The sequence below is a fragment of the Vulpes lagopus genome, chromosome 13 (genome assembly GCF_018345385.1).
Source record: "Vulpes lagopus strain Blue_001 chromosome 13, ASM1834538v1, whole genome shotgun sequence".
Taxonomy (NCBI): domain Eukaryota; kingdom Metazoa; phylum Chordata; class Mammalia; order Carnivora; family Canidae; genus Vulpes; species Vulpes lagopus.
Window position 1 is genome coordinate 538449 of NC_054836.1, and position 23880 is coordinate 562328.

The following is a 23880-nucleotide window of genomic DNA, read 5'->3' on the forward strand; positions in this document are numbered from 1 at the left end:
TGGCTCAAATCAGAGCATAGTGAACTACCATCTACTTGTTCCAGAAATAGAATTCTCCTAGCATTCTGCGTTCCTGCTTCAGATAAGGTGCATACATCATCACTGTATAAACACTAGGTGTTGACAGACCAGTTCTTGTTCCAAGCTGAAAGGTTAAAAAACAAACAAATGATGACAATGTGGGGGAGTTTATTTAAAAAAAAAAAAAAAAAGAAAAGAAAGGAGATGGCACCGTGACCTGCTGTACCTTCTGACCCCTCCTCTTCTAGACTGGGTGTTTCCTGAAGAGGAAATGGCTCTCTCGCCTTTAGATCCCCTGCATACTGATACTGAAATCGATCTGTTCTTTTATACAGTTCCTAAAACTTTTCTCTGAAGATGTTTTGAACCAAAGTTTATATCCCCAAACCAGCAGCATCAGCCTCTTTTTCTACCATCTCCCACAAGCTGATAATTCAGTGATGAGAGATGGGTAATTAGGTCTGGGGATGGGCTAATGTACTCAGAAACTAGAATTTGGAGTTATTATGAGCAGAGGAAATCAGATGTTTGACCCTTTTTTGGCCAATAAAATGTTAAAAGCCTTTTGATAGTCTAAGAAAACATAACACGGACTCCTCTCATAATTTATTTCCAATGTTACTTCAAATTTAAGGAAGGTCTCATTTGTAGAAAATCCCATGCTAGCTTTTGCCCCAGAATCCTGGAGTGGTTAATAGTGCAGCCTCTGAACACATTACCTGAATTCGAGTACTGACTAGCATTTAATAACTGTGTGAACTTAGTGAAGTCAGCTCCTCAATCAAGCCTCAGTTTTATCAGGAAAATGATTGTTGTGAAACTCAAATATAGTTAAATGCTTTGCACAGTACCTAGTATATAGACAGTTTTAAATATCTTCTATATGGACACTCCTGTGTGATTCTTTGCCTCCAATCATGCTTCAACTCAACACAGAGCAAATAAAGAAAACAGGTGTAATATGTGCATTAATTTATTCTTCACTAATATTGAACTAGGTAGATCTGTATGTCTCAGTATTTACCAAATAATATACGCAAGTCTATACATATATACAAATATTTGTATATTTGTATAAAACTGAATATTCATGATTCTAAATTTCACAACCACTGTCATATAAAAAGTAGACTACCATATAAATATCTCATTCCATGTTCAATCTGAAATATAGATATATATTACACAAGACAATTTTAAAAAGGGTAATATAAGTAAGTCACTAACACTGTAAAATCTGACTGCTTTATTAGATCAAGGTAGACTGCAATACCTTCTAATACCATGTAGAGACGCAAGCAATCAGAAGTACATAATTCAGGTCCTAAAAAAAAACGGATTTATCCTAAATTGGTTTACAGCACTGAAAGAAAGCAATCCTGCCACATACACTAAAGTGAATCAGTCCTGTAAGCATGCTGTCATCAGTCAGAAGAGCACTTCTCAGCAAGAGTACTTCTTTAAGCAGATCCGTTGTACAAAACCAAATCAAACCACTAGCCGCTACATGCCTCGCACTCAGTAAAAGCTGAATGAGTTAATGTAAGGACATTTTCTAACCCCATATCCATGCTAAAATCATTAACACTGCTGATATAAAAATCAGGGCAGGAAAAGAAGGTCAAGTATAGATAGAGGCTGGCAGATAAATCACTGGCTGATGCGTGGAAAAACCAATAAGGAAAGTGATTTTTAGTGTAGGGTATCAGAACAATTTCTCTGAAAGGGCTACTAGGGGTAAACAAAGACAGTCCTACTTATTCCCCTTTCTCCTTTATGCCCCTAGCAACCACCATACTGGAAATTTTGAGCAAAAGAAACATTTTTAACTTACTCACAAGAAGGCAGTAAGATAACACAATGTCTATTTGTGGAAAAAAAAATTAAATGTGGTTAAAATGGAAAGATAAAGTATGTGTTTGATAACAATCTCACAGAAAATTATGTTTTCTAAAATTATAATATTTTACATATGCTAAGCTAAATGACAATATTAGATTATATCTTCTGCAACTGTGGTGTCAAAAATCTGATAGCAAATTTGCTGCTCCGTTCCACTTGTGACATTATACGACTTGATGAAGCATTCCAACCATGGATATGCATCTACAAATGAGAAAAATAATGTTATTTAACCATTAAAGTTAAACAAGTATCTCTGAAATATGTATCTAAGTATAATGCTTAGCTAGAAAAAATTTAATTTAATTTAGCTTGAAAAGTACATAAATACACTTTAAATTTAATATTATCTACTCTTCCAATACACACTGGGTTCTTGTTACTGTTTTGCAACAATCCTAACTAATTTGATTTTTTTTTTCCCAACAGAAAACAATAATTAAATGTGGGGTTTTCCAAATGTTTGATAGCAAAGGTAGCAGTCATCTCATTCTGAACTTTTCTTCCTGCTGCTTACTGACCTCCCCAGATTTTTGTTTTTTGCTTTTCCTTTTTTTTTCTTGGTTGACTGCAAAGAAACTGATTGCGAGATTCATATCAGCTGCTCAGGCTCTTAGACTTGTCTATCTGAAACTCCCATCAGGTACCAGGCTCTGAGTTCAGACAATGTTGGCACCTGAGGTGCTATTTCCAACCTTCGGTCATGACCACAGTAAATCTATTTAAAACTTCTAGAAAAGTTTCTTAATGCTTCTTCATATTCAAGTTTGAAAGACACTTAATATGTCAATACTGGCAAGAGTCAAGCAAGACAGGCATTCTCCTCTCCTTATACTTCTGGTAGAACTATAAATAGGTAGAATATTCTTGAAAAGCAACCTGGCAACATTTATCAAAAGCCTACCAAGCCTGTGCTCTTTGATATGAAAGTTTTATTTCCAGAAATTTATCTAAAAGAATTAAAACCAAAAATTAAAGCTGACATCAAATAAAGTATGTAAGTTAAACCTAGCTACAGATTTATATAAAAGCTATCTTTTTGGAATTGTTATAAAATGCAGACTGACCAGGGGATAATAAAGTCTGATTAAAAATAACCTAAACAGGGCAGCCCTGGTGGCCCAGCGGTTTAGCACCGCCTTAGCCCGGGGTGTGATCCTGGAGACCCGGGATTGAGTCCCACGTTGGGCTCCATGCATGGAGCCTGCTTCTCCCTCTGCCTGTGTCTCTGCCTCTCTCTTTCTCTCTGTGTCTATCGTGAATAAACAAATAAAATCTTTAAAAAAAAAATAACCTAATAAGTTAAAGTGACAGCAGCTAAATCTGCAGCTGGTGAAATTTGTTATTGATGAGAAATTGTTAGGGGAGTCAAGCTGTTTTTCTATGATGGAGGTCCGTAAATTAATTCCTCCCCTTTCCCCTTTCCTTTCCTAAGATTTTATTCATTTATTTGAGAGAGAGTGAGAGAGGTAGAAGCAGATTCCCTAACTCAGCAGGAAGCCTGAAACCATGACCTGAGCAGAAGGCAGATGCTTAACTGACTGAGTCACCCAGGTACCCCTAAGGTCTGCAAATTTCAAATAAACAGAAATGATAGCCACAAAAGGAAGTCAGTGGCAGTAAATGTTGTAATCAACATGCTTTGATCTGAAGATCTGTTTAATGCATAAGATGTTATCCAGAGAACAAGTAAAGCTGACAGAAAACAATAAAATAAAAATGTATAAAATCTATAACTAGTTCCTACTAAGCAGAAATTCATGAATGAATTAAACTGGCTAAATGAAGTGTTATAGAAAATGTCTCTTGCCCGGGATCGAATCCCACGTCGGGCTCCTGGTGCATGGAGCCTGCTTCTCCCTCTGCCTGTGTCTCTGCCTCTCTCTCTATCTCTCTGTGACTATCATAAATAAATAAAAATTAAAAAAAAAAAAAAAAAAAAAGAAAATGTCTCTTGTCAAAATTTCATCTCTTGGTATAATCTCAACAAAAATATTTGTATGCATAAACACAGTATCAAATGTGCTTGTGATCAAAACTACCTCCCTTTTATTATATTTCAAAAAATTTTAAAAATCTTTTCATTTCATGAATTCTGATTCTTACCTATTTTCTCCCTGCTGTCTTCATCAAAAGGTAAACCAGACAATAGATTATTTAGATCCAGACTTCAAGTTTTCATTCCTCTATTTTCTTCTAGTTAAACATTTTATTTATTCATGAGAGACACAGGGGGGGAGAGAGAGAGAGAGAGAGAGAGGCAGAGACACAGGCTGAGGGAGCAGCAGGCTCCATGCAGGGAGCCCCACATGGGACTTGGTCCCGGCACTCCACGATCACACACTCTGTCCCGAAGGCAGACGCTCAACCGCTGAGCCTCCCAGGCATCCCCTTTTCATGTCTCTAAATCTACATATTAGATACAGGTCAAGTACTGTTTCAAAAAAAGAATGAATGTTAAAAATATTGCCTACCAATTTTTATTCCTGAAGGACAAAACATATCCATGATCGTATCCATACTCTGCTGAAGGTCATCATTGATAAGGACTTCTGATGCTGGGATCTGGAAGAATTTGTCCTTGAAAAAATTTACAGAGGAAAAAAGGAAATTAATCTTTTTTATTTTTTTAAGATTTTATTTATTTGAGATAGACCACTGGGGTTGGGTGGAGGGAGAGGGAGAGGCAGGCTCTGCTGAGCAGGGAGCTGGACGAGGCCTTGATCCCAGGACCCTGAGATCATGATTCGAGCCAAAGGTAGAAGTTTAACTGACTCTGCTACCCAGACGCCCCAGAAGTTAATTTTTTAAAAAGTTATAATAAAAGTATTTCAATATTATCTAATTAAAATAATCTAGACTATTTTACTCTACCAATATTGTAGAATTCATAGAGTTCTTGTCTGAATTCTTAAAATCTGATTTACTACTGGAATCTAAAGACAGCATAGAGATGTGTGTGTGTGTGTGTGTGTGTGTGTGTATAATCCAATTAAACTGCACTGACTTAATGATAAGAATAATGGTATTTAGGAAAGAGTGGGGTCTATCATTCTCTTTGTGTATAGGAAAAAAATCTAGTGTTAAGTTTAAAAGAGTATAACACATGATGAGGTGTATTCATTTTTCCCTCCTCTATCAGATTATAAGATTATACTTTCTTAAAAGAAAGATTTTGTTTGCTTTGTTTTGTTCACTGTTATAACCTCATCACATATGACAGTACCTGGCACATAGCAAGTGCTCATTAAATATTCATTCAATAACTGGATAAATGAATTGTTTAAGTGGGAGGGAAAATTCTCTCAACGTTACCCCAGACTGTTTCCCAATGTGTGCAGTAAAAATATTCAACCTTACTGCTAACAGAAATCTGGCCTCTGCTGTTGGCTTCTGGAAATAATCTCTCAGCCTTAGAGCCTGTTAGGAATGTCCATGTTTGTTACACTAGAGGTTTAGGTTGGGAGTTTGGGGCATGTGGTATTTACTTGATCTTTGAGGGGCTGAAAACTGAGATCAGCCATATGGGCTATTAACCGTGAAGGACAGAGTCCCAATAAAAACTCTAGACACTAAGGCTCAGTGAGGCTTCTCTGCTGGCAAAACTCCATGTGTAACATTACACATCATATAAGGCTGGTAACACTGTCTACTACTCCATGGGAAGAGGACCACTAGACGCTTCATGTTTGGAACTTCCTGGACTCTGTCCTATGCACCTCTTCCCTTGGATTTTAATTTGTATCCTTTAGGTATAATAAACCATAATAGCACAATAACTTAGAGAAAGTACAGGAGTCTTTCTAGCACATTATCAAAACTTCAGGGTGGTCCTAGGAACCCCCAAACTTAGAACTGTTGTTAAAAATGAGGGAGGTCTGTGGATAGCTCCCTAGCTTCACACAATATAACCATCTCCCTTCTGAAGTAATTTAGTTCTTTCTAATATGGACATATGGAGACTTCAAAAACCTGGTAAAATGGTGCTAGATAATGTCTAGAAGTTGTGGTCATACTTCTGCCTCTGGCTCCTCCTGGAGTAAACCTGAAGACTCTCTCTTCAAATTCCTATTCTTCAATTTTTCATGATTTGAGCAAGACAGGATAAATATATAGACACTTCAAGATTTATGTGCTTGTATTTTATTTTTTTAAGTTGCCTTAATCCTCTCAGTAATAAAGTAGGTATGAATACATACATTAGAATTTAAAAAAAATTTTTTTTGTTATAAATACCTATACCAACTCTGTTACTTACAGAATCCATGAGATAAGCTTCCAATACTCCTGTTCCATCATCAAGAGTAAATGTCATTACAAACACATGTTGAAGGGGTACAATACCCAGTACTAGTGAAGGGAAAAAAAGATCAAACTATGTGAATCTTCTATTCCTTATACTCAAAGTGAAGTAAAAATTGTCTTATGCTGTTATGTTTTGTTTACTAAAATAATTTAAGGTAAAAAGTTATATATGTGACTTTCGTTCTTTAATAACAGTATATTATATTCATTTAGCAGGTCCAATTTAGAACATTACATTATACCTATGTAGGGACAATGACTCGTAAGCAATTGCTTCTTTTTTTTTTTTGATTAAATATTAACATAATATATCATTAAAATGAGTTGCTAACTTGATAGAAAACAAAAACTGATTCATGAACTACAATTCACTGTATGTCTGCCTCATGAAAGACAAAATTAAAATTCAGAATGTTCTAAAAAAATAGTATACAGTTTAATACTTATGATTCTGTAACATGTCTCTCCCCTCTGTATTATAAACATGGGGATCACTTATTTTTTAAGATATCATCTGGTTCAATGGACAAAAATATCAGAAGATGAGATTCCATAATTTGGTAAGATGAGGAAGAAGAAATTAAAGAGAGATACTAAATGATATGAAAATTCATAGGTTAAAATGGTACTTTGTATTTGGAGATAGACATTTAAAATTTATAAAATGAAATACTGTCTTCCATTTGTGGAATCCATATTTAAAAGGAGTAATTAATTAAGAATAAATTAGGATAGAGAGAAATGAATTACGGCATGCAGACATGACAAAAATTGTTACTATAGAAGAACTGATTTTTAGGATTCTAAAGGTCTCCATAGGTTAAAACTGAGCTAAAACCAAGAAGGGTGACCATAAAATCCACCCTGAGGGACCTACCTAAACAAAGAACTGCATTAAGAATGGGATAGGGAGACCACACTGTAAAGCAGGGAGCTCACATGAAAGTTACCTGGAATTGCATGGACCACAAACAAAATGTGAGGTAGAAATATCATATAGCTAGATTACAAAAGAAAGAAAATAAAACCAAGTATACAAATAAATATCTACACAATAAAATTTTCAGGCTAGTAGAAACAAAGTGTCCAATTTTAGAGAAATAAAGGTTTTCTTTATATGCTCAACTGGCCAACATTTGCAGCCCTATTTGCAGCTTTAAATGACAAACTTTGAGAAGAACAGTGGTAAAGTGAAATGTTTACTAAGGAGGAGAAATGAAATAGTAAGGAATGTGAGAAAATACCAAATGAAGTGAGGGTATGTACCTAGCTGGAGAAATAAAAACTTGGTGAAGGCTTGATGGGGATCTTTAAATGCACAAAGCCGGTTAATCTTATTGAAGACATGTACTCTAATTCTAGTTGACAGAACACGGTTTATATTAAAATTTTAAAGAGGCAGATTTTGCTTAAAAATTAAGGGCATATGTTGCTTTGCAATGTAATGAGTCCTCTGTCACTGAAAGAGTTTTACGCCACAGCTGGATGATCACAGTTGAAGAATATAAGAAGCTTTTGTTCCAGCTAAAAAATGTGTATTGGGTAAAGAGCTGTGTAATAGCCATCATTAAAACTGTTTTTAATCCTAAAATACTGTGAACTGAAGAGATTTTTCAGAATCTGTATCTGTAATTAATAATTAAAACTGAAAAAAATTATTGAACATTAAAATATAATGGCTAAAGATATTGGTAGATGCTTGAAAGCAAGTTTTCAAATATTTTAAACTTCACTTTATACTTTTATTATAATCACTGATAAAACTGGTTATAAAATCACCATAAAAATGGTTTTGCCTAAGTAAAGTTAAACTATAGCTCAGTCTTTGCTCTGGTTTTACTATACCCACAAACACTGAAATATAATCAGTGAGGTCACAGTTGCACGACACAGAAATTTAGCTCACCTTCAGCCACAGAAGATGGAATCCATTGTGTTTTATCAACCAAGGAATTTAGATTTTGAATTGGTCTCAAAGTAGAACATTGTTTACATCTGAAATTAATGACAGAAAAAAACCACAGGCTTTTAAAATTATTATAACTCATTTATTATACCTTATTTTTGTTGTTCAAACAAGCAATTTAAAAAGTTAAACAATAGTGTGGTACGTTCCCTACTGTAATGCACAGAGTATAAGCCGAATTATAAAAATATAAGCTTTTTACAGTAGAAGCAATTGAAAAGAAAGAATGGTTCAGAATAAGGAACTGGGTTGAGAATAAGAGAGAGGGTCCAGATCCAGATTGTTAATTTGGCTGATTTCTTTATTTGGTAAAATGAAAAAGTGTGAAAGAGACAATCTCTAAGGACTCCTTCATTTGATGGCTCTGTGATAATAGTTACGGTCTTAGGTAAATATAACCAATAGGAAAAAATCATTCTCACTAAAGAAGTCAGTGAGACTTTGGGTAATATATTCAGTGAGCACATATTTAGATTTAGAGGTTCACAGTTTCTAACACCTACTACAATACTTATCTTTCATAATAAAATCAATCTGAAATTACACAATCTACTAAAACTGCACATTATTTAGTACAGGTATTTTGCTTTATTTATATACAAACATACTTTAAGTACAAATAATTGTTTTTTTATTATATATCATCGTAAGATTAGGAGATGTTGATAAGAAAATATCCTTGAATAAAAATATAAAAATCAATGTCCAAAAGGTTCATGCAGACTTTTTTTTTTTTTTTTTTTGCAGACTCCTTTTCACTTGTAATCTAGGGAAAGGTAGAGGGTATTTATATTAAATATTATCTCCTCCCACCCTTCAAATACATAGATATTTCTTCAACAGAAAAAGGGAATATTGAATGAAGGCATATTATTTCCTAAAAAATGGGCTGTGATAATAACTTTAGACATTGATAAAGCAAGTATGCAAATTAAAAATTAAATATACAGATTAAAATATAAGGGTAACATAAAAATTAAGTACAGAATTCATTACTTCCAAAGTAATAAAAGAGGAAAAAGGGGAAAAATCAAGAACATTTTTATAAATAAATCTAACAGAATACTAGAGGGAAAAAAAAAGCTAAATAATAACAAAAAAAGGTGGGGAGGGGAAAGAGTAATAGTTTAAATAGACAACAACATAAAATGTAGAAACAAAACCTAAATATATCAAGTAATTAACATATTTTAAACTCATTTAAACATATTTTAAAATAACTAAAATCTAGTCCTAATTATTTATGAGACTTCCTAAAATATTACAAAGAAACATGAAAGCTAACCAGCAAAGAGCCCTGAAATCTACAAAACAAATCCTGATAAAAAAAAAGATCATAAACCTACAACCACTGAGGATATTAAGCAATCACTCTCTCAGAAGTGATTAAATAGACAGTTACAAAGGAAAAAGAAGTTTTAAATATGATTAACAAGCTTGTCTACTGGACATAACACTATTAAATACTAAACACAATTACTAAAAAATACATGTTCTTTTTAAAATATAGGCAATATATACAAAATCTGAACAAACATCCTGGGATACAGCAAAGCTAAGTGAAGCTCAAAGAATCATTATGAAATGTATCAAGCTATGTGGTTAAAAAGTAATCCAAGTAAAATACAAAAAAACAGAGCACCTAAAATGTGTGTGTAAAGATTTAAAAATACACAGCTAAATAATTAATGGGCCTAAGAAGAAATCACAATGAGAATTAGGAAACATTTAGAAGAGACAAAACACAACAAAAACACACAAAAAACTCAAATCCTGGGTTAAAGCTATGGCCATTTTCTCAGGGGAAATATTAGGGGCCTAAATGTAAATATTGAAAAATATACTAAAAATTAATGAGTTAACTGAGGTAAGCATTCAATTAAAAATGCTTGAAAAAGAAAAACTGAAGAAATCTTAAAAAAGCAAATGCAGAAAATAAAAATATGAACAATAATAAAACAATAGAGAGTGTCAACAAAACAAAAGCTATTTGCTTTGGCAAAAAAGGTCAAGAAAAAAAGGTGGCAATAATATTAAGTGGATTCAGGAACAAAGTGGAGATTTAAAAATCATCAAAAGCACTATGAACAATTTTATGTCAACAAATTTAAATTTACATGAGACAAAAACTTTCCTAAAAAAATTTCATTAGTAAAAGAGTCAAGAAATAAAAAACCATAAAAGATGTGTTACTGTTAAAGAAACTGAAGCATTAGTTTTTAAAAAATATTTCTATTTATTTTTTAAAGATTTTATTTATTTGAGAGTGAGAGAGCACATGAAAGTGAGCAGGAGCGGGCTGAGGGGCAGCGGGAGGAGGAGATGATGGGCTTGACATGGGGCTCAATCCCTGGACTTCAAGATCATGACCTGAGCCAAAGGCAGATGCTTAACCAACTGAGCAACCCAGATGACCATGAAGCAATTACTTTAAATTCTGCTTTTTTAAAAAGAATCAGGTCCAGAAATCTGAGTAAAGTAACTAAAACCTAAGTAAGTAAAACCTTTAAGGTTTCACAAACATTTTGATAAATATAATATTTTAAATTTGTAAAACAGAAGAAACTATAAAGTTAAAAAGGTACAAGACAGACTACAAATTACTTGAAATGCAGGCCTGTTTCTAGTTCCTAATATATCCTGATTATCTTCCAGTTCCTCAGTGGCAACTAATCTGGAACAGAAATTTTGGAATTCAATCACTTAAATTCTAGTAGGATACAGCTCTAAACCATTCTTTGCACGAGTATCTAAATCTTTGTGAAAGAAAACAAATGAATATTAGCCTCTGGGTTAGCCTTATACTTGGCACATTGTAGGTAATTGACGCATATGCTATCAAAAGAATAAATATGGGGATCCCTGGGTGGCCCAGCGGTTTGGCGCCTGCCTTTGGCCCAGGGCGCGATCCTGGAGACCCGGGATCGAATCCCATGTCAGGCTCCCGGTGCATGGAGCCTGCTTCTCCCTCTGCCTGTGTCTCTGCCTCTCTCTCTCTCTCTCTGTGACTATCATAAATAAATAAAAAAAAAAAAAAAAAAAAAAAAAAAAAAGAATAAATATGTACCATATACCAGAACAATCTAGTACCTATAAATTGGTATTCAAAGAGTATCCATTGAATATATAGCAACTAGTAGGATAAAGTAATAAAAGTTATTTCTATGCAGTTTTTAATTCTCAAAATTCTCAGATTTGAAAGCATACCCATAGTGATGAATTTTCCCTTGTATAAGGAATGGAGCTGAAAGATCAAGGACTTCCAGGTCTTCATGGCCAGATCTCACAGGAATTACACTATGAAACTTGTCTGCGAGTTTGCAGATTTCACTGAGTGTACCTCCTATTAAAAAAGAATAAATAAATCCTTTAAGTAGTACAAATACAATGAAGGCAAAGTTGAGTGTCTATTAAGTAACACATGAGGTATAGTAAAAGACTAAGGGGATTGCAAGAAAGAGACAATGAAGGTATGAATTTAGATAATTAATACATTCATACATTGTAAAATACAGTAATTTGTAAACTTAGTATACTGCCCTGATCACAGAAACCACTGCACAAAAATGCCAGGACTTGAGCAAAACACTTGGCTTGTGAAATTTTAACCATTTCCCTGATTTTTTTTTAAATTTTTAAAATTTATTCAAGAGAGACACACACACACACACACAGAGAGAGAGAGAGAGAGAGAGAGAGAAAGAGAGAGAGAGGGGCAGAGAAACAGGTAGAGGGAGAAGCAGGCTCCATGCAGGGAGCCTGATGTGGAACTTGATCCCGGGACTCCAGGACCACGCCCTGGGCCGAAGGCAGGCGTTAAACTGCTGAGCCACCCAGGGATCCCCCATTTCCCTAAATTTTTATACAAATTGCTCTTTTATGCCAGAACAGTTTGGTTCAAGTATTCAAAAGAAAATTGAGAGCTGAAGTTTAACAGGATTCTCATTATTAAATTTGCTATAATGTCTAAGTAAATCTAATATTGGGTTTGAAATAAATCTTTTAAACTTTTAGGTTGATATTATATTTAAATATAGATGCAAACAGTTTGTGTAATAAGGATTCATGTATAGTGTTTGTTTTTCCTGAAACATCCTCAAACTTCCATTAAAGCCATCATGTTGGCAGAGAAGAGTGAGCATGCCCAGTGGTGTACTACCACAAGGCACCGATATCTATAATAACTCAAACCTACTGGTATCTTTTCTGGGTGCACTTTTCACCTAGATTGATAATTCTTCCTCTCCAGGGAAAGAGAATATGATTTAAAAAATACTTTTGTGTATTTCCTAAAATCTGTAATGTTAAATTCAATTTTGAGGGGGAAGCACTTCCCGCACAGCAGAGTAAGGACATCCAAAAATACACTTCTCCAGAACAGGAAAAAGAACATTGGCAAAAACTGTCAAATTTGACTTTTTTAGAACCCCAGTAATTAACCAAATTCTTGAAACAATCCAAGAAGCGTTTATTCAGAGAAAAAGAGATAAATCTTGGTAAGGACAGCAAGGTCTGTGGTGTTTTAATGTGCCCAGGTCCCATTCTTCTTCCCACAGCGTTGTGAGGCTGGAAATGACAGTTCTGCTATGTCATACTGCAGTTAGGTAGGTCTTAGCCTATGATTAGGGTTATAATAAGATAAAATAAAAATTATTTTATTAAAGTGCTTTCAGATATATTTTCATTAGAATCTTATTAAAAAGCTCTGTAAGTTAAAGTGTTATTACTCTGAATATACCTATTTACTCACTATTTACTGAGAACCAGTTGCATACCTCTACTGTTGTACCCTCAGAGCTAAAGATCCATAGATTAAAATAAACACGTATCCTGTATTAGTTACATACTGATAAGCAAACAAGTCTATAAACAGATATAATGCAAATATAATACAAAAAGAAAAGTGATCCACTGAAAGGTCATACACCATGCAGTAAGAACCACTCAAATCTGCCTGGTGAATCAGAAGAGTGCTTGGTACGTGTAAGTGCTCATTAAATATTTCACATGAACTGATGAATAAAGGGAACTATTGCGTTACTTATGAACATGTAGTAGAGCATGGAGAATAGTGATGGAATGGCAAAGAGGCACAGAGAAATATCCTGGGTTTAGGAATTGCTACCAGTTTGATATAGCTGGAGGGTGGAATGAGGATCGAGAAATCGTAGGAGTTGAGATAGGTTGTGAGATGAGTGATAATTAAAGACAGGATCAGGAACTAAAGGTACTTCTTCATTCAAGCTTCTCTGGGACCCTCAAGTTTCATTTGGCTTCAACACAGAATTGTGGGAGGCCATATAACATAGGAGAACTCTAAGACACATGATATCCTCTTAGCCCTACAAGGAGAGTTCTTATAGAACCTGATAGATCCAGGGCTTTATTTTATTTTTAGGGCTTACAAATAGTCTTATCCATTTTTTTGAGTGTGCATGTGTTTGTGTGTTTTGTTTTTATATCTATTTCCTGGTAGAGATTAAAACATTGCTAATGGAATAAGATACCACATTTCACTCACTAAAGTAGACAAATTTTCTTAAGTGCTAGTGTATGATGATGTGGATGGGGAAACAGATAATCTCATATGCTACTAAATCATATGAACCAAGATAGCTTTATTGGAAAGTAACTAGGCCACATTTACTTTATTCCTTGTGTCCCCCTAATTACACTTCACCCAGAGGGAAGATAAAGTTCATCATAGAGTTACTATGTCAAAAAACACGGAAACAATTCAGTTCCACTTACTATCTGTACTGGGAAAGATCTAAAACTTCTCTATGATTCAGTTTTCTCATATATAAAACACAACTTTTAATAGTACCAACTGAATAGGATTATTGTGATGATTAAGTACATAGAAATTAAAATTATTTCTGGTACACTATAAACGTGTTAAAAATGTCACAAAAATAATACCAATGGTAATATTCATGTGTATTCATATATATATATACTAACACAATTTACATATTACTTTTATAAATAGAAAAATGTCAGTAACAAAAATGATCATAAGTAATAAAGATCAGTTCATTTATAAAATGAAACTAAAGATTTTCTGCAAATTAAAGATGATGTTTCCTTTTATTATAGAATATTCTCAAGGAAAATAATAAAACTTTAAATTTGGCATGGGAAAAGTATGTGTTGTGTGTGTGTATATATATATATATATGTATATATATATATATATATATATATATGAAATAAACATCAGATTAAAATTAGACAAAAGTGGAAAGGAAATGCAAAAACAAATGACTCGATTTCAGTCTTTTAAAACATGTCAAGTCTTCTTTACTCATTTCAAGGGTCCCTTCCTTGACTTACATATCAAGAGATGACTTTCTTCTACTTTTATGGAACAACAGTGACATCCAGAGGCTAAGACAGCAGCAACTGTACATAACAAGCAGCCTCTTGATTAACACTACTCAGCTTGAGAATGAGCTTGAATCTGTTTAAGATTATATCTAAAATCCAAGACGGACAAATGCAAACACTTGAGTTCAATGTATAATCTCAAAAGGTCATTCAGATTAATTTATATATGTGTGTGTGTGTATATTTAAATCTATCTGTTCTATATATTCCATTTTATCGAATTGTCCTAGGTTGCCCTAAAATATATTTAACGATCATTAATCAAAGAAAGACATAGACAAAAGCTGTATTCGAACAAAACAGTAACTTAAATACCTTCTATCAAAATCAGACAGTCACTTGAAAGTGGAAGAATACCATTATTTTTTACAAAATGAACAGCCACATTTCGTTCTCCTTGATCTGTAGTGGTCCACATTTTTGAATCATATAATGATGTATTTTGTAGTTTGGTATCTGGGGTCTTACTTGCACCCTCTTGTAAAATTATATCCATATCACCCTCATGTGGAACTTCTTGCCTAAAATCATCAATGACGAAATACAAACCAATTGGTATAAACTTAGAAATTCAAATTTAACAAATTATCCAATTAAAAAATTTTTGTTTATATGCTGATGAGCCAGCTACTTATTTTAAAATATGGAGATAATTCACTTTGCAGATTGAATGACTTATTCAACAAAAAAGATACATTTGATGATACTTCACATCTGAGTAGATCTATCATAATTACATTAACCACCAGCAATTTACTTATCTGGTTTAGTAATAACAAGGATCTTATAACTGTTTCTAACACCAATTCACTCTCCTTTTGTAAAGAATGTTAAACTTCTCTGTGGGGGGAAAAAAGACAGCTGCCCATTAAATATCCACTTACCTAAGTAATCCCCCTTTCGTAGGGCACCTACTTTACAAACCGATATTCCCTTCGATTACATTTAACCTAGAATAATAATTTTAAAAAGTTGCATGGTAAAGTATGTATGCGAAATAAATGACATGATCCAGAATCAAAAGGTCTGTCCTCATCCTGGTTCTGTCCCCAACCTGTTGTGTAACTTAAGGTAAGTTTAAGGTAACACCTTTAGCCTTTCTGAGATGATTTTATTTGTTTAAAAAAATGCTCAGAGAGGATGGCTTTGTTTGGCAAAGCTACACAACTTTACAGAATTTGACAAGCTTTAACTTAATATTTCAATAATTACCTAAAATCTGCATTTTAATTCCAACTACCATTTCAAGCTCAAATGGGTAGCAAATGGCCCCCCATTTTATATGAGGAAGTCTGATGATCAAAAATCTCTACAAATAGCAGTATTTTGTAATGTAATAGTAAATATATGTATATTAGTATTAGTGTACACAGATGCACACAAATATATATACAAATATGTACTTTAAAATGGAAATGTACTTTATTTACACATTATATATTTAGAGGGAAGACAAATTGCATGAAAAAGGAAAAGAGATTAAATATAATTTCAGAATATGTCTTGACCTAATAAGTACATATTCATTCTAATGTCTTATAAAGTTATTTATATATGTATAATAATTGATGTTTGGAATAAAGTCTGCTGCACTGAGAAGTTCTCAATGATTAGTAAAAATTTAAGTTATGAATACTATATTTAAGACAGAAATATTATCAACAAGGCTTTCTTTATCATTTATTTAGAAATTTCATCTAACCAGAATTCTTCTCTATTTAAGAGTTTTAGTTACTAAAGGTTTACTTTTAAGAAGTTCTTTTGTGAAAAATGAGAAAGTCTCCCCAAGTATTTTTATAGTTTGTTTGCATGAATCAGAACTACTAAATAGAATTTCAGATTTCAAAAAAGCACTCACTTTTATTTATCGTTACTAAGAAATATCAGAAGGATTTACTTTTTAAAAATTTAGTATTTTTTCTTAAAAATGTTACCAGTGTTTCAAAATACAATACACAGTCACAATTTACTCATTGCCAGGACTTAAAGTGATATATAAGAAAGCATAAATATTATGAAATAAAAACTTTTGTTTTATTACAGAAAATACTTACAGTGCATGACATTTAGGACAATGGAGTTTAACAGACTGAAAGAGTCTTCTGGGCTTATATGACCTTAATTTGGCTCGGATACGATACTGCTGAGGAGCTTTTTGTTTCAAAATGGTACATATTGGGGTTTTCTCCAAATACTGATGATCTGTAAGTACTTAAAAGAATTTTTAGATTAAATTAGAATAATCTACAAGAATAAGAATATTCAAAATATGAACTCCCCCCAAAACAGATACAAAAGTGATTTAAGGCATATTGTCAGCCTTGTTAATATTTTACCACATTTATCATCTCCACCTGTCTTTAGCTCTCTCTTCATATATAACTCCTTATAGATTTATATATACATATATGGATCATTGTAGATTAATTTCCAGATATCATGCTCCTTTATCTCTAAATATTTCAGTGTATATTTCACAAGCAATTTCACTGACCTATCACAGTGCAATTTTCAACCTAAGAACATATAACATTGATGTAATATTATCACTGAATCAACAGATATTATTCAAATTTCTTCAACGTCCCTATAATGTTGTTTAGAATTTTATTTTCAGGTCCAGAATTCAATCCTGAACCATGTATTGCATTTAATTTTCCTATCTCTTTGGACTTTTTTTTTTTTTTTAAAGATTTTATTTATTTATTCATGAGAGACAGAGAGAGAGAGAGAGAGAGAGAAGCAGAGACACAGGCAGAGGGAGAAGCAGGCTCCATGCAGGGAGCCAGATGTGGGACTCGATCCCGGATCTCCAGAATCACGCCCTGGGCTGAAGGCAGCACTAAACCACTGGGCCACTGGGGCTGCCCCTCTTTGGAATTTTTTAATGTAGAATGGTCCCTCAGTTTTTCTTGGTCTTTCATGACACTGATAGATTTGAGGAGCAGAGGCCATTTATTTGGGTGTGTCTGATTCTGCTCATGATCAGATGCAGACCACGCATTTTTGGCAGTATATTATACTGTAAGTAGTGATACAAACATCCTCTGAATTGTATCAAGAGGTGTGTGTGTGTGTGTATATATATATATATATATATATATATATATACACAATTATATATATATAATTGATGAATTGTATCAAGAGGTGTGTGTGTAGATATATATACAATTATATATATATAATTGATGTTTTCATTCCTGTGGATGTTAACTTTGCTCAGTTGGTTATGCTGGTGGTGTTCAACAGGTTTCTCCACTATAAATTCATTATTTTCCCCTTTATAATAAGAAAGTACTTGGGGAAGTATAAATATCCCATTCTTCAGTAAACATTTAGGATCCTGATAGTTTAGAATCCACTGATGATTTACAATTAAATCAATTATTACCATCATGGTTGCAAAATGATTTTCCCCCCAACTTCATCAGTCCTTTTACATTTATTAGTCGTCATTCTATTATAAGTAAGAGCTTTCCATTCAATCTCATTTAATTATTCATTTGTTCTTTTATTTACTATCCACATGGACTAATGGATTCCTACTTTATTCAGTTTTACTCCATTACTAGTATTTTTTATTTTGATGCTCCAATTGTATCAGATTTGACATGCTCCATCATTACCTGAGAACTTCTTTACCTTCTGGCACAAGATGTTCCAGACTCATAATTCTCCTGTCCCAATCCTGGAGTCTGCTATTTCTATAAGCAGCCCTGACTCCTTTTAAGGGAGAATATTATTTGTCAGCCAAGATTCATGCACTAGGTACATTCATTGCTACTGGGCCATGCCATTACTTTGAAGCCCTTTAGCTGGACAGAATTGGATGTATATGCACATGTGTTCATACCTATACTTATACACACGCACCTGTATATATATGAATATATATGTAAAAAGACACATTTATATCTACTTCTATATCTATAAAACCATGAATACATACTGACACTTCCTATTCCAATAACACCACCATAAGCTTCTTTCTTCTAGCTTTCCCGTTTCATAGCTGTATGTTCTTTCTCCAGTAATGAGAAACTCATATTTCTTAAGAGTATATTATACAGAATTTCACTTAATAGGCTTGTGCTTAAAATATTTTTTTCTTAAATTATTTTATCTTAGCTAAAGTAACAGAAAGAGGTATCTGACAGATTTACTATCATTGCTAACATTAAAGTTTTGGGTTATATTGTAAGGAGCTCCTTTATAGGCAGATGGCTAAATGAACAGCGTGAAAAGATAAAAATTATGTCATATTTTGCATTCTCAAAATAAAATAAGCCCCACTCTACTGTTAAATGGAATATGTTTTATAAAACTTACAGATACATGACTTAAAACATATAGTCAATGTAAAACCATGTATCTTTCTGGGTTCCCATGTTATGCCACTTAGGATGAAGGAGGGAAATAAAATATAAATAGGGATACATTTTTGCCCTCATGGATCTCTGCTCTCGATATTAGATAGGAACAAATTAGTTGGTAAGACAGATTTTATTATGCACACTATCACACTCATATTTCAAAAATGAACTGATCTTACTTGTAGCTGATAGTTGCTGACATCTTTCTACTTCATACAGTGATACTGATCCAGAGCCTACATGAAGGAGAAGGGAAAAAGAATTAATTTTAAAATCCGTTAAAAATTCCATGTAGCACTGAAAAATTGCTCACAGGAACTGAAGAAAATCTAAACAAGAGTAAAATATGCTATGCTCATGGACTGGAAGGCTCAAAACTGTTAAGACATCAATTCTCCCCAAATTGATCTATAGATTCAATACAATCCTAATCAAAATTGCAGAGGCTGTATTGCAGAAAAAGACAGGAGATTCTATCACTCAGGTATAAATGGGAAGAATCTAAAATATAAAATATAATCCTGAAAAAGAATAAAACTGAAGGACTTATTCTACTTGAATTCAAGACTTATTATAAAGCCATAGTAATCAAGGTAATATGATACTGGCATGAAGACTCACAAACCTATCAAGAGAATTACAAAGGAAGCCTAGAAATAATCCTGCATTTCATTTTTGATAAAGGCAGCAAAGCAATCCAAAGGGAGAGCAAAACTCTGGTACTGCAACAACTGGAAATTAGTATGAGGGAAACAAATGTTTACTTCACACCATACTACTGAGAACTTCTGACTGGAAAGCCCAGAAATAAATCCACATTTACACTCATTTGATTTTTGACAAAGACACCCAAGGCATTTTACAGAAAAAAAGGAAATTAATGGTGCTATAATGATTGGAAATTCATCTTTAAAAAAAAAGTCTACCTCTAATACATGCGATGTGTATGAATTTCAAAAACATATAGTACATAAAAGAGTATGTAACATATTATTCCATTTATTTGAAATTCTGGAAGAAGCAAAATTATCTATGGTGGAAAAAAATTAGAACTTGTGGGGTTCTAATGGGGATGACGATTGACTGGGAAGGAGCATGAGGAAACTTTCTGCAACAAGGGTGATGTTTTAGATTTTTAAAGGGATTTATTTTATTTTATTTTTTAAAGATTTATTTATTTATTCACGAGAGAGGCAGAGACACAGGCAGAGGGAGAAGCAGGCTCCATGCAGGGAGCCCAATGTGGGACTCGATCCCAGGTCCCAGGATCACTCCCTGAGCTGAAGGCAGACATTTAACAGCTGAGCCACCCAGGCGTCACTAAGGGGATTCAAGTTACACCACGAATTAGCCAAAGCTCATGGACTGGTACACTCAGGCTGTCCATTTCACTGCATATAACTTTACACCAAAAATAAAAAGGGTCAACAAATATTGAATTCTAGTTAACGATATTCATTGGGAAATGTTTAGGAGGTGTATTTATGCCTGCAACTTTGAATTGTATCAGAATATAAGACAGACTGATGGATTAAAAGACAGAAGGATAGAACAGAGGAAAGAGAATCCAGATAGAATGTATATGAGTATTCACTGTACAACTGTTTTGGTTTTTCTGTATGTTTGAAAATTTTTATTATTTTGGAAAAACACACTGTGAAAGAAATGAAAACAGAAATGGATAAGATAATAAACTTACTAAATTGAACAGGATGACTGGATGAAGACTGTAAGATAGGATTTTACTTTAACAAGAAAGTAGAAGTAATGAATGTAGCAATAGGTTTTAATAGTGCTTTCTAAAATGAAGAATTTGAGACTAAAAAGTACTCATATTTTGCAATTACTTTAGCTTACATTCTATTATATAGAACAGCATATTATGTTTCTATAATTTATGTGGCATCATATACAAACATGTGCATTAATAGTCCTTCTTTCTCAACATCACTAATAAATGGCATAAGAATCAATGACAAGAGAACCTGAATGGAATATTAAGCTGGCAAAATATAATTTCAATGAATCTGATTACTTAGCATCAGCTGTTCTGCATGAAGTGAAAATAATGGCAAAAACTTTAAAACATTCAAATAATATGAAAAATAGTGTAAAATATATATTCATGGTCTCCCACAAACTGATTAAAAAAAAAGGTTAAAAATTTTAAAACCAACAGAAAAATCAGATAAAGAATAAGAACAGATAAACCAAAAAAAAAAAGAGGAAGTAAAATGGCTGATGAATATATAGTATTTTCAAGTTTCCAAGTACTCAAGGAAACTAAATAAGATATCGCCTTATACCTGCCAAACTGTCAAAATTTACATACACTGCTGACCTCCAAAACCACTTGAGAATGTGAGGAAAGGACATTTTCCTACAGTGCTATTTGCATATGAATCCTATGACATTCTGTCATATAATCTGACAGCATCTCTTAAAATACAAAGATGTGCTTACCCCTTGATCTATCAATCCCTCTTTTAGGAGTTTATTTTAGAGAAAGAAAAGCAGGAATGTACAATTGTTCAAGGATGGTTTCTAAAGCATTGTTTGTAAGAGCAAAAAATTGCAAACAACCTGAATGTCCATCAAATGGAAAACAGCTGAATTTATAGATTCACATTATAAAATATGTAATTATTAAAAGAATGAGTTTGAGGAACATGGACTAGCCCATAAAAAGGTCTATGGTGTGTACTAATAAAGAAAGCAACTGTATAGTATGGTCCCATTTTTGTAAAAAAAAATTTTTTTTTAAAGCATGGGGCCCAACACAGGACTTGACTCACAACCCTGAGATCAAGGCCTGATATGTTAACTTTTTATTTATTTATGATAGTCACAGAGAGAGAGAGAGAGGCAGAGACACAGGCAGAGGGAGAAGCAGGCTCCATGCACCGGGAGCCCGACGTGGGATTTGATCCCGGGTCTCCAGGATCGCGCCCTGGGCCAAAGGCAGGCGCCAAACCGCTGCGCCACCCAGGGATCCCAAGGCCTGATATGAAACCAAGAGTCAGATGCTAAAACAACTGAGCCATCAGGCACCTCATTCTTTTTTTTTTTTCTTTTTTTTAAAGATTTTATTTATTTATTCATGAGAGATACAGAGAGAGAGAGAGAGAGAGAGAGAGAGAGAGAGAGCAGAGACACAGGCAGAGGGAGAAGCAGGCTCCATGCAGGGAGCCTGATGTGGAACTCGATCCCAGGACTCCAGGACCATGCCCCTGGGCTGAAGGCAGGCACTAAACTGCTGAGGCACCCAGGGATCCCCTGGGCACCTCATTTTGATATTTTAAAGAGGGGAAAGTCATGTCTGTTTATGTACAAGTGTATATATATTTGTATAAGCATGAAAGTATTGAAGAAACTACACTAAACTGTTAACGTGACCTCAGGAGTGGGCACAAGGGCATGGGGAAGCTGTGTAACTTGGTATCATGACACGTATTAACTTTATAATTTAAAAACAATTTAAAAATCTTTGTAAAAGGAGAAAAGAGATTTCATAAAGGATAATTACAAATTATGCTGTCCCCACATGACTGGCAGGTAAAGTAAATTAGCCTGCTAGTGGGAGTTTAAGTAATCACAGATCAGGCTAAATGCCATCACCAAGGCACTAAGAAATGTGGAGTTTTAAGGCAGGATAAAGAAATAAATTTAAAATATGTACAAAAAATTAAATAACCTGTTGTTGAATCTGACTTTGCCATCAGTTAATAGCTAAGTAACTCTGGGCAAATTACATGATTACTCAAAGCCTCAGGTACCTTTCTGTAAAAGGGACAAAATAATTTCAAGCTGAAAGGAATGCTGTTAGGATTAAATAATAATGCATGTAGGCACCTACACCAAGCAATACAGGTTAATTTTAATGCTTGTCATTACTGGTATAGAAAGAGAAAATACTCATAAAATAGTTTATATCATAATAGGGAAGGAGTTAAGATTGAAAAAAAATATGGGATAAAAATATGAGATAGATTCTAGGTCCCAAAATGTACAAGCAGATATTAAAGCAAAATGGTAAAGGAGAAAATCTTACAGATTTTTAAAATCTAGACTTGAACTGTCACCTTTCAGGTAGACAATAATATAAATACAGAACCAAATATTTAAGATCTTGTAACTAGGTCCTGATGAACTTGATAAAGATTGGAAATCAGGGATACCTGGGTGGCTCAGTGTTGAGCATCTGCCTTCAGCTCAGGGCATGATCCCAGAGTCCTGGGATTGAGTCCCACATTAGGTTCCCCACAGGGAGCCTGCATCTCCCTTTTGTCTCTGTCTCTGCCTCTCTGTGTCTTTCGTGAATAAATAAAATTAAAAAAAAAAAAAAAAAAAAAGACCGGGAACCATGTGTATATCTAAAATATGTGTAATCAAAAAATAATCTAGCTTTTTGAAATAAAACAGCAAAAACAATCACTGTTCATTTTAGAAACTGACAAAGTGGTTGCCTAGGAAATACAGAATTTTAATGAATATACAAACACACATATGTATCACACAAATGTATACATATATACACACATATAAACATATATACATAAATACTACATATACCACAAATCAGTACATATCATCCCAATTTGAAAATGCAATTAAATAATTAAGGGAGAAATAATGTTAACCTCTGCATAGGATACAGATAATAGATTTAGCCTGTTCCTTTACAACGAATATGGATTTAACAAAAAAAGCTAGGCAGGGATAGGAAAGTATTAAAAAAGAGAATACTGATAAAGCCATTTTACTTAGCAAAGATTAAACCGTTAACATTAAACACTGTCCTTACTCGAAAGAGTCCGAAAGCTGTCCTCATGTTCTGAATGACATATAGCATCAGAACACTGACTGGCTGTCAAATCTGCAGATTCTAAAACCCTGTAATTGAAAGAACATAATTTCACA

The 23880-nt window shown here is 33.6% G+C and overlaps 1 protein-coding gene across 8 annotated transcripts in view; it reads right to left on the reverse strand.

Annotated features, from left to right (window-relative positions):
* Positions 1 to 1252: 1252 nt before the first annotated feature.
* Positions 1253 to 23880, reverse strand: part of POT1 (protection of telomeres 1) — an 80503-nt gene continuing 57875 nt past the window's right edge. For all 8 annotated transcript variants that reach the window (XM_041728038.1, XM_041728041.1, XM_041728039.1 and 5 more), the window contains 9 exons: positions 23765 to 23853; positions 19140 to 19196; positions 16639 to 16795; positions 14900 to 15105; positions 11402 to 11537; positions 8135 to 8223; positions 6182 to 6273; positions 4398 to 4503; positions 1253 to 2127 (listed from right to left, as the gene is read on the reverse strand). In XM_041728038.1, coding sequence (XP_041583972.1) covers positions 2015 to 2127; positions 4398 to 4503; positions 6182 to 6273; positions 8135 to 8223; positions 11402 to 11537; positions 14900 to 15105; positions 16639 to 16795; positions 19140 to 19196; positions 23765 to 23853 — 1045 coding nt within the window. In that variant the 3' untranslated portion in view covers positions 1253 to 2014. The remainder of the gene's footprint in view (positions 2128 to 4397; positions 4504 to 6181; positions 6274 to 8134; positions 8224 to 11401; positions 11538 to 14899; positions 15106 to 16638; positions 16796 to 19139; positions 19197 to 23764; positions 23854 to 23880) is intronic.